The sequence below is a fragment of the Vigna angularis genome, chromosome 1 (assembly GCF_016808095.1).
Source record: "Vigna angularis cultivar LongXiaoDou No.4 chromosome 1, ASM1680809v1, whole genome shotgun sequence".
Lineage (NCBI taxonomy): Eukaryota > Viridiplantae > Streptophyta > Magnoliopsida > Fabales > Fabaceae > Vigna > Vigna angularis.
The window spans coordinates 22550846-22562792 of record NC_068970.1 but is presented as its reverse complement, the minus strand read 5'-3'; the positions used below and the strand labels follow the sequence as shown (position 1 = coordinate 22562792).

Sequence of the window (11947 nt, the reverse complement as noted above, 5' to 3'; positions counted from 1 at the left end):
CCATGGTTTCATTTATTAAATTATATTTTTGGTATCTTTAATTTCTTTAAGGATTTTAGTTTTAATATTAAGAAAATCATAATCTTAGTCAAACTTTCTATTTTATGCACGTTTGCTTATTTATTTATTTTGAACTATTTAAATTATAAATCTAATATATTCACTTCAATTGTTGTATAAAATTAATTCATTAAATAAAAATTTAAAAACTCAGACAAATGAAAATTGAAAACTAAATGATCGATTTTTGAAATATGAAACAAAAGTTGTTTAAATAAAATAACAGTATAAGATTTTAATTTAGTGCACTTTCATTCTACGAACCTTCGATGGTTTTTCGGAGAGACTTATGTGCGGCTCGTAGGTTTAAATTAGCGACAGTTAGTCGAACCTAGCAAGACAAATATGAACCAAACACCTTCCTTAAAAACAACGTCTTTCATTGAACCACCGCACTAACAGCATTTAGAATTGCAATGACCTATTCCCAGCCCTTTATTATTTGATAAATACTTAGTTGATTGATTATTGATATATTTCATTTCTGAGAAAAAAATTGTAGAATTAAAATTACGTTTGTTTTAAGAAAAATATATATTAATATTAATATGTAATTAATTTTTAAAAAGTATCTTTTATCTTTCTCTTGACAAATTTAATAAAATATTTGATATTTTTTAATAATATATCAACATTAATTTTTACTTAAAAAATATATATTATAATTACTAAATATCAAATTTTAATAAATTTTAAATGAAATTAACATAATCAAAATTATTATATTAAAAATAAAATATACCAATATATATGAAATAACTAGAACTCTTTGCCAAAACTAACACCTCCAAAATATAAAAAGAAAATTTCAGCAAAAAGTTAATCACTTCTGATTTCATTTCCCTTTTTCTTCTTCTTTCTCGCAGAAACGCTGTATCACCATGTCGATCTCAACTTCACATCACTCACACCTTCTTCACCCAAACCATAAACGCTTTCTCACCAACTACCGTATCCACACCACCGCCACCCTTTCCCTCCCCTCTTCGCGCACTTTCAGGCCTATCCAATGCGCATCTACGCCGGCCCAGGCCCAAGACCGCGTCTTCAACTTCGCCGCCGGTCCCGCCACCCTCCCCGAGACCGTACTTCGACGCGCCCAGTCCGAGCTCTACCTCTTTGAAGAATCCGGCATGAGCGTCATGGAGATGAGCCACCGTGGCAAGGATTTCATGTTCATACTTGAAAAGGCCGAGGAACATCTACGCACCCTCCTGGAAATCCCGCCGGGCTTTTCCGTCTTGTTCCTCCAGGGCGGCGCCACCACCCAGTTCGCAGCAGTGCCGCTCAACCTCTGCACCCCTGACGATCCCGTCGATTACGTTGTCACTGGCTCGTGGAGCGATAAGGCATTCAAGGAGGCCCAGAAATACTGCAAACCCAGTGTGATTTGGTCTGGGAAATCTGGAAAATACACAACGATTCCAGATGTTAGGACTTTTGAGCAGAACCCAAAAGCTAAATATTTGCACATTTGTGCAAATGAGACTATTCATGGGGTTGAGTACAAGGACTACCCATTTCCAGAGAACCGCGATGGTGTTCTTGTTGCTGATATGTCTTCAAATTTCTGTTCCAAGCCTGTTGATGTGTCAAGGTTTGGTGTCATCTATGCTGGTGCCCAGAAGAATGTGGGCCCCTCTGGTGTGACAATTGTGATAGTGAGGGATGATCTGATTGGGCGTGCGCAGGGTGTTACTCCTGTGATGCTTGATTACAAGATTCATGTTGAGAACGGGTCTCTCTACAACACTCCTCCTTGCTATGGCATTTACATGTGCGGGTTGGTGTTTGAGTACCTGTTGGAGCAGGGTGGGTTGAAGGAGGTTGAGAAGAAGAATAAGAAGAAAGCTGAGATTTTGTATAATGCAATTGATGGGAGCAAGGGATTTTATAAGTGTCCGGTGGAGAAGCCTGTGAGATCATTGATGAATGTGCCCTTCACGTTGGAGAAGTCAGAGCTTGAGGGAGAGTTTATGAAGGAGGCTGAAAAGGAGAACATGGTTCAGCTGAAGGGACATAGATCTGTTGGTGGCATGAGGGCTTCTATTTACAATGCCATGCCTTTGGCTGGAGTTCAGAAATTGGTCGCTTTCATGGAGGACTTCCAAGCCAGGCACGATTAGAGGAGGATGCTTTTTGTTCCTAGCAGTTTTGGTTTGTCGCTTCTTTTTATGTTGGCGGGTACTACGTAGAATCTTCACGTGCACTTTGATATTTTCCAGAGGATAATTTTGGTTTAGGTTCGTACTTATTAATAAATTATAATCCTCTGTTGTGAGCTTGTATCATTGCATGGGTTAGTCCATGGAATGAATTCTGGTTAAATCAAAAGTAGTTATAATTATTTTCTTGCTGCAGGAATTGCTGATCTTAAACTAATTTGTTAACATCTCCTAAACCGTGTCTACGTCAATATTTTGGTACAAGGTAATATTTCTAAAATTGAATTTCCTATAGTTAGTATATTAAAATTACACAGGATCTTCTTCTTGGTCAGTTACTACTATTGCTACAACCAACGTATAAATAATGATCTAACAAGGTGATCTATAACAACCAACATATAAAAAAGGCCACCTACATCAAAAAGAAATAAAAAAAGCTATCTGATAAGGCGACTTGCACCAAATAATGACCCAAAGTAACAAATGGTTCAAAAATTGACCTAATAATTTGTCAGGTAAGACTAAGGAGAGTTGTGTGGTGGTAGACCTAATGTCATTGAGTCATAATTTTTTTATTGAATCATTACTTTTTCGAAAATATTATGATAAAAGGTGAAAAAATAATGTAATAAAGAAGAAAATTTTAAAGTAGGACATCTAATAAGAAGTAAAAAAATGACCCAGTAAAAAAATTACATAGGACTTTTAGTTATCTAGAGATCATATTGATAATTATCTTAGAGATCATATTGATAATAATTTAAAACTAAATTATCAAACAAAACTAATTTTCATTCATTATTAATTAATCACAGTATTTATTAGTCTATAATAATAATATAGAAAGTCTTAAATGCCAGAGAAAAATAAAGATTTGATCATGATCTTTTTATTTTCTTAGTACCACTAAACATGTCAAAATGAACTAGAATTACGTAACTTAATTTAACTCACCACGGTTTGAGTCAAATTGGATTGAAAAATTAAAAAATTTAATGATTATAAACTAAAACGAGCTCAACTCACTTAACCAATAACTTATACAAGTTCGAGCCTAGTTATAGTGACCTAACCCACAACTAACTTATTTAAAAAAAATGTAATTATTTTTTCTAAACTTTCAACCTAACTCTAATCGAATTCTGATTCTCTCCCACTGGTTCTCACGTCCGCGATTCCTCGCATCGCATAGACCTTCCCAGTTATTTAACTCATCAACTCGATTCATCAGATTTGCAAAAATTCTAACTTACTTTTAACTCAATTCATGTTTAACTCCGTTCGTGTGAGTTGAGTTAACTCACTTTTACACCCCTAACAACCACTGACTATATTAATTAATGTCACTCACTACCTAATTTCTTTTAGAAAATGTTACACCTGGTGTAAGTAGCAAAGCCCAAAGGAATACTCATGGTGGTGTAAGTATGCATTTTTAATGGACTTGTGACGCTTAAAAATTAGACACAGACCATCTTAATAGACCACGACAATCCAAAATTAGACACAAAACATCTTAATAGATGTGTGATATCAAGTTGGTAGCTACTCTACTACACATGGCCATGGTATAACTTACAACCAACAAACACCTATAAATTAACATGATAATATGAGGTAAGTGTGCAAGGCAAAGCCTTAAAATAAGATTCCCCAAGACGAAATTTAAAGCCTAATGAAGGCATCATTATGGAGACTAATCTAGCAAAAAACTTCTTTAACATAATTAATACCTTAATTTATTGATTTTTGAGTGCACATTCCTAATTCAATTCCTTTATGTAATGACTTATTGTTCCCACACAACGTTAATAAGTCATACATAAAAAAAAGTTGGTAAAAAGAAAACTTCAATAAAAAAATATTGTAAAAATAACCTAAAATAATGTTAATCTAAATAATTGTAGCCACCATTAATAGAAAATAATGTCGCACAATACCAATAGAAAAAAAAACTTTGTTAATAGTAATTGATTTTTTTATATAAATTTTGATAAAAAAATAACATTAATCAACTAAAAGGATCATTAATGTTTAATAATTTTTTATTATTGAAGGTAATTGAAATATTTTGTTTAAATGAAAATTTAAAATTAGTAAAATGAACTGGTTTAGTGAAAAAAAAGCGTTTAAAAATAAAATAATTTAAAATGGGAAAATTAGGCAATGATATGGCATGAATTGGTGCATTTAACAAAGCGGGTGGCATTCTTATAAAACAAAATCACGGTTTTGCATTTAATGCATCCCATGAATCGATCAATCAGTTATTTTTTTATTTTTCATTTAATTCAAATACTCGGGAGATATTTACAACAGATGAAACATATACATAACACCATTCGATTATTCTATCATTTGAGAGTTCAAACTTCATACACTTTTTCTTCGTTGAAATTTATTAAGAGGGTGATGTATAATTCAAGAACGCTAAGGTTGAAAGACAATCCCTTTCTGAGAGACTCCAACGCTAAAAATAACACTTCACATGACTGAGTTCTTCCCTAAAAACTATAAATGTACCAAGCACTTGTTGAAGCTTGAAATTTTCAGTGAAAAATCTCAAGCCCTTCAGTCCATTATTTCTATTTGCATTTTCATTTGTCTGCATTATTTTCTCAGCACTTCAATTTATTCAGTCCTTTTCTGCCGTTCCATTTTTTCTAGGTAATTGATAAAGGAACTTCTCTGATTGATGCTTATTCTCATCTGTCAATTCATTTCAAAGTGAGTTAAAATTAATATTTTAACCTACTTTGTAACAAAAGAGAGAAGGAATTCCCAATGGTTATTGCTTACCTTGCTGTATGTTTAAGGATGGATAATGCTCACGTACTCTTCCAATAACCTTTGCTGGTACACCGGCCACAATGCTTCAACACAAGAAACATTCCCTTTATAACATAACTTAGTGGAAATTGCAAGTACAAAACATTGTTAAAAGTTCATCTAAACTTACCTGTGAGGAGGAACATCTTGTAACACAAGGGAACCAGCAGCTATCATCACACATTCACCAACTTGTAAATTCCCAAGAATAGTTGCGTGAGCTCCAATGAGTACACCTTCAGCAACTTTGGGATGACGATCACCTGTTTCCTTTCCAGTGCCACACAAAGTTACACCCTGCCAAAAACTGAATTTGTAATTCAATTGAATTTGAGAAAAGAATTAGCCAAAACTATCATACAAGACATGATTTGTGAAACATCACTCACTTGCATCAGTGAAACTCTGTTTCCAATTATAGCAGTTTCACCAATAACAACACCTGTCCCATGATCTACTAAAATTCCATTTCCAATTGTCGCAGCTATAAACAATGAATGAAACAGATGGAAAATATAAAGATGAAACTGGTTATTCTATTAAGGAAATTCGTTATTCTATTAAGGAAATTCGTTATTCACATAATTTTTACTATACAAAAGTATTCCTCATTTGCATGCAAACATCAATCTAACATACCTGGATGTATATCAACTCCAAAAACCTGCAGTGGAGAAAATAAGGGGTTGGAATATCAGCAATTGTAGTATGAAATACCCTTATGAAGTTTTCTCCATTTTTTTTACCAAGTGCAGACACTACCTCACTAACTCGACTTTGCAAAGCTAAGGCTAAAACTTTGCGACCCTGGCCCCACAAAGCATGAGCTACTCGATGTACTTGCAACGACTGATAACCCTGTCAGAGAATAAATCCTATGAACGAAAGGGGAAAATGTTGGGGAAAGGGCACAAATTATAGAAGAAAATGCTCTGAATGTTACACAAAAGCACCATATTATTCAATCAAATGCTTCAGCATAATGAACAAGTTAGTATCAATACATGATTCAGAAACATTAATCAATAGCACCCTCCTCATAGCAAAGTACATAGAATGTAAAAAATATGACATTCCTTTGCATAAATTTATTTATACACGACTAGTGAGACAAAAGTATGGCATCATCAGAATGTTTGCACTTAATTTCTAGTAGCTAGATTGAGATGTGAATCAAGTAAATGTTTTACCTTCATATATAAAAGTGCTGAGCAATATGACAAACAAGCAGGATCGCGATCTTTAAATGCCTATAAGAAAAAAATTCCGAGATGAATCAAATCAGATCATTGTAAAATGCAAATTCCTTAGTGATAGAAAGTGAACTTCATGTACTACTCCTACACATAGAGAACATGAGTTACCTGAATATCCAAGCGAATCGAATGTTGGATACCTTTATCATGCTTCAACACAGTAGAAAATATATCCATCAGCTGAGTAGCCAAAAGAGTAGGCTTTTGGAGTCGGTTGGCCAAAGCAAAAGCTAATGCTTGCTCCAAGCAATCATGAGACAGAATAGTGGCATAGAAGAAGCTACTTAAAATCGGCTCCCTTTCTGCCTGCACCCAAATAAAGGTATATCATTAAGCTATCAAACATGTAAATGTTCTCCAGCTCTCACCAAATATTTAAAATGAAGCACCTAAGTTCATATTTCATCATATAATTAAACACAGCTTATGATTAGAGGGAAAAAACAGAACAAACAATCCATGAACTTGTCAATTATTCACGCCAATGCTCCGCTCAGCACCCAAGATTCAAACAACAGCTACCAAAAAAGGTGAGGGAACACAATGGCTAAACAAAAGAGGAAAAAAATGATGGGTACCTCTAAATGTGCTTCTTTTCTGACATCATCCCAGATAGGATCAAAACAATCTGAATTTTGAAGTGAAGAATCCAAGACAGGGTTGGGAATTCCCATGGCATAAACGGGGAAAACTTTCTCCAAATGAGGAGGCCAAAACGAAAAGGAACCAACACTATTAGGTTGGCCTTCCTCAGCTTCATGTTCAGACAGAGTTTCAGGAAGATAATTCAAGGTCTTGTGGCTCAGATGAGCCATGGTTATTGAGAGAAAATGAGTTAAGAGAAAAATGAAAGTGGTGTGTTCTTAGGTGTGCTATCTATGCAGCCGTTATTATTATAGCTGAAGAATAGTGGAGTTGTGTTTGCTATCAGAAACAAATTCTGAACTGTATACACTAACATTGGATATAATAATATACTCTTTAAGCATAAATTATTACTCAAATTGACACCTTTAGCTTCTTCTTTTTGCTTAGATATTTTTAAGAGGTTCTGGTGTGTTTATACATCTTACCCTTATGTTTGTTGTTTAGGAAATACAAAACAAGTTAAATTCAAAGAAGAATTTAAAAACATATTAACTAATCATTATAATTTCATACTCAACAATTACTTAATAAACAAATAATCAGTAAAGAAACAAAGAAGTAAACAATGTATACTTGTCTTCCACAAATCTTCAAGTCTTGTTTCATCGGATGCTTCGCTGCCTCTTCTACATTACGATGAGGTGGCTGTTTTCGCTTCTTTGTCGCTTCATAATGATGGTATGTGCAGAGTCATAAATTTCCTACGGAACCAAAATGCTACCATACGTCAACCCAACCAACAAAACAGCTGCAAAACAAAAAAGTAACTTTTTATTAAATATTACATCATTCATTTCGATTGGAATTTTTGTTTTAAAAATTCATTATTAAAATAAACCGTTTATTTTGTAAGAGCAGAGAGGCTTCAAGAAGTTTGGAGTAGACAGGTATAAGCAAAGGATGAGACTGAACGGTTTAGATTAAAATAAGAGTGATATATAAATGAAAAGTTTTAAAAAGTTTTGTCCCATTCTCATTAGAGCTATATCTCTCTAAATTCTCGTACTCTCTTCTTTTCTCCTTCTTCTCTCTATATTCCTTCAATCTCCCTTCATCTGTTCAACAATCAGACTGTGCCTAAGCAATCCTGGTGTCAAAGAGCTTTCCATTCCACCGATTGGTTTAGTGTTTAGAGCTGGTAAATTTTGTTCCTTTAATTCTTGCGAATTTCTGGAATTTCTGGCACATGCAAGTAAGCCTTGTTGTTTGCATGTGTTCATCAACCTTCTCTTCACCTTTCTAACTTCATTTTTGGTACTTTGGTTGGTCTCTTCTCATAAATCAGTGAGCTATAGATGTTCTTAGGATTTTCTGGAAGTGTGAGCAAATTGCTGGAAGGGTAGAAGCTTTCTGTTCGGTTAAGAGGTAAGGAAAGTTAATTAATTTAATTGATTGGTTGATGATGTATGAAAATGTTGTTTGATGGTTTTGCATGTGTATGGAATTGGATTTTTGTGTGATCGGTATTGTATGTGGACTGTCAATTATGTGATCATGTTGATTTCTTCTACAAAGTTCTTTGTTACTGTGTCGAGTGAATTGTGAGGAAGTGGAGTAGTGAAATGGGAATTTGGGGTCAGAAGTTAAATTGGTCGGTTGGGAGAAGAGGAAGTCGATGACCGTTCGGCCTTACTCTTATGTCTGGTCTTAGATGTGTTCAGCCTTTGCGGAACATTACAGTTAAGGACTGTTCGGTCTTAGTAGTGTTCGGTTTTGTATTGTCGTTTGGTCTTAGCAGTGTTCGGTTTTGTATTATCGTTCGGTCTTAGCAGTGGTCGGTTTTGTATTATCGTTCGGTCTTAGCAGTGTTCGGTTTTGTATTATCGTTCAGTCTTAGCAGTGTTCGGTTTTGTATTATCATTCGGTCTTAGCAGTGTTCGGTTTTGTATTATCGTTCGGTCTTAGCAGTGTTCGGTTTTGTATTATCGTTCGGTCTTAGCAGTGTTCAGTTTTATATTATAGTTCGGTCTTAGCAGTGTTCGATTTTGTATTATCCTCGGTCTTAGTAGTGCTCGGTGTTTGATAACGGTAATTTTTACCATTATCTTTGAACCAATTCTCGTACCAAATATACCCTTTTTAAGCTTGAAACATGTTTAATCCTCCCTTTTTATCTAAGTTTGTGAATAAGTCTAGCTTAAGCGTTACATACAAGTTTTCATCATTAATTCCTCAAATTTGTAGGCGATTTGCAAGTTGTTAGAGAAGTATTGTATTTACCAAGAATGGGAGCAAGGAAAAGATACAAAAGCAGGATCTGATGGAGCAGGGAAGGAAGTTCACGCCTGAGCGCCCTAGAAGAAGGGGGCTGGGCACCACTTTCTGCGCAAGCCTTGCGCCCAGGCGCGAACAAGAGGGCGCCGGGCGCGAGCATCTGCGAGAGCTTCGCGCCCGGGCGCGAGAAAGGGGGCGCCGGGCGCGACTTTCTGCGAGAGCTTCGCGCTTGGGCGCGACTGAGGAGGGGCGCCGGGCGCGACCTCTGCTGACCTGGAACCCTAGATCTATTTAAAGCATTCTGTAACTGAGGGTGCTATCTTCTTGGCGGTTGAAGCTTGGAACACCATTTTTGGACCTCAGGGAGCTGGTTTTGGGCAGTGGGAACTCTCCATTCTTCCTCCTTGGATCCCCATTCTTCCATTTTTCTCCATTGTAAGCTCAAGTTCTCCATGACTATGGAGAACTAATTTCAAATTGTTGGGGAATGATGTAGTTACGAAACTTTCATGTAAATGCACTTGAGTTTAATGAATTTAAGCTTCTTTCATTTGATTGTGAGTGTTTAAATTCCTTCTCTTAAAGCTTGTTGTGACTTGATCAACCATAGCATGAATCTAAGATTTGCTAGATATTGGGAAATATTGTGTGGATCTTGAACTGGAATTAATACCTATAGGAGATTGTATCTAGGAATGGAGCTTGATCCTTTAGTTGTCATAAACCTTTAATTGTAATGCATATGAGCTTTCTAGGTTACCAAGAGATTGAAACTGCAAAAGTGAGTCTAGGCTCTTTCTACCAAGGAATTGGCTCTGAGTATAATAGGAAGGTTGACAAACGCAATTAATTGAAGAAGTAGTAATGTGCATTTGCATGATAGCGTAGTAATTACAATCATTCTCCAACATCTCATCCATATTGTTTCATTATCCATTAACCACTTTCAATCTTTTAGCCTCTAAGACGTTCATTTTATCACGTATATATGAATTGGAATTTTAGTATACTTGAGTCATACTAAAAAAAGATTATTCTTAGTCTAAGTGAGTTAAATTATTATACGGTTTGTAAAGTGTTACACCAGTCTCTTGGGAAACGATATCCGGTCTTACCGGTTGTATTACTTAGAACGATTTGGTACACTTGCCAAAGAGTTAACAGTGTTGTATTATTGTTCGGTCTTAGTAGTACTCGGGGTTGTATTATCGTTCGGTCTTAACAATACTCAGTTTTGTATTAGCGTTCGGTCTTAGTAGTATTCAGTTTTGCACTAGCGTTCGGTCTTAACAATGCTCGGTTTTGTATTAGCGTTCGATCTTAGCAGTGTTTGGTTTTGTACTAACGTTTGGTCTTAGTAGCGCTCGATTTTGTATTGGTGTTCGGTCTTAACTACGTTCAGCCACCTATGGACCTTACCTATTAATGATCATTCGGTCATGTTTTAGTGATCGGTCTTACCTGAGTATTCGGTCTAAGTTCTTAGTTTTCGGCCTAAGTTATAAGTGTTCGATTTAGCTCTGGTGATTCGGTTATTCTAGTGTTCAATCTCACCATAGTACTTGGCCTTACATTAGAGTTAGATCCTTAATAGTGTTCGCTCACTTCTTCAGCCTTACCTATTATGGACCGTTCGGTCTTGTTCTTTGGGGTAGTGAGAAACCGTTCGGTCTCCAAAGTACGCATCGTGTTCGGTCTTGCATGTGGTTTACATTGTTGTTTGATAACTTGTTTAAATTCAGTTATATGAACATGTATGAATAATGGAGTGAATGTTGTTATAAAGTATGATGTTCCAACTGGTATGAAAGAGAATTCCAAGGAGGAATGTCTTAGTGATTGGTTATCAATGTGGTAGTAAAATATGAATATGGACACCAAAATCCACGGCGTTCATCCTGACATTCTAATGATTACCAAGTCTTAAGTAGAGATAGGTAAGTCATGTCGTGAGAATAACAAGAGGCCCTAGCCTAGGGGGGTCCTACGGTGAGTGATAACAGGCTAACCTCGTGCGGTAGCTGATTGGTTTCCAATTACTACACTCATGAGTGCACGAACGGCCAAAGCTACATATTCATACTAGTCCGGACAGTCGAGTTAAAGTGGTCGGTCAATACGTGTTTGTGTTATACATGTGTATGATTATCTGATCTGTTTGTTTGAATCGTATGCTTACATGACTATTAAATTACACTAGCTTACCCTTCTTTTCTGTTTTGTATATGTGATCCGTTCGGTATTTCTTCTTTACAATGATCATCATGTGGGTGTGAGCAGAGGATGACGAGTGTTCTCTGGAGCATGCGCTGGATGTAGAGGACTCAACTGCTTAGATTAGGATCGATAAGTTTTTGTGTATAATTTTGTAAGGATCGTTCGGTCATGTATATAATTTTGTATTAGAATATAATTTTGTATTAGAATATAATTTTGTAAAATTTTTAAATTTATAAAAAGTTAACTTTGTTCACAGAAACTATCTTCTACTTCATTATACATATTTCCGTTAGATAGACCTTGTATATGTAAAATTTTATATTAATCTAAAACTACTTAATATGATAGTTATACCAATCATAATTCACATGACATGTACTTTTTAAAATATTCTATAATATAAACTATTTTATTATTTGTTCACTTCCGTAAAATTTGATATATAATTCAAAGGTTGCGTTCATAAAATTTACAAGTTATTCAATATATAATATTTTATAAAAGTTACTTAAATCATTTGATTCATTTTACATCATTATTAGTTAAATTAAT

The 11947-nt window shown here is 35.2% G+C and overlaps 2 protein-coding genes and 1 long non-coding RNA gene across 4 annotated transcripts; 2 read left to right on the top strand and 1 right to left on the bottom strand.

The window, feature by feature from the left end:
- The first annotated feature begins 879 nt into the window (after positions 1–879).
- LOC108337776 (phosphoserine aminotransferase 2, chloroplastic) lies at positions 880–2424 on the top strand. The gene has a single exon (XM_017574373.2). It carries the CDS (start codon positions 942–944, stop codon positions 2184–2186), a length of 1245 nt encoding a protein of 414 aa, XP_017429862.1. The 5' UTR covers positions 880–941; the 3' UTR covers positions 2187–2424.
- A 2111-nt stretch (positions 2425–4535) lies between these two features.
- LOC108340002 (serine acetyltransferase 2) lies at positions 4536–7294 on the bottom strand. Its single transcript, XM_017577235.2, has 9 exons — positions 6892–7294; positions 6422–6619; positions 6248–6307; positions 5820–5915; positions 5697–5721; positions 5447–5541; positions 5188–5354; positions 5028–5101; positions 4536–4937 (listed from the first exon to the last, which is right to left on the bottom strand). The coding sequence occupies exons 1-9, from the start codon at positions 7126–7128 to the stop codon at positions 4864–4866; spliced, it is 1026 nt and encodes a 341-aa protein (XP_017432724.1). The 5' UTR covers positions 7129–7294; the 3' UTR covers positions 4536–4863.
- A 664-nt stretch (positions 7295–7958) lies between these two features.
- LOC128194978 (uncharacterized) lies at positions 7959–11552 on the top strand. 2 transcript variants are annotated; one of them, XR_008246470.1, is made up of 3 exons: positions 7959–8099; positions 8247–8326; positions 11456–11552. It is a non-coding gene; the product is annotated as an uncharacterized LOC128194978 (long non-coding RNA). The 2 variants fall into 2 exon arrangements; XR_008246471.1 differs by lacking the exon at positions 11456–11552 and adding an exon at positions 9146–9364.
- The last annotated feature ends 395 nt before the right edge of the window (positions 11553–11947 follow it).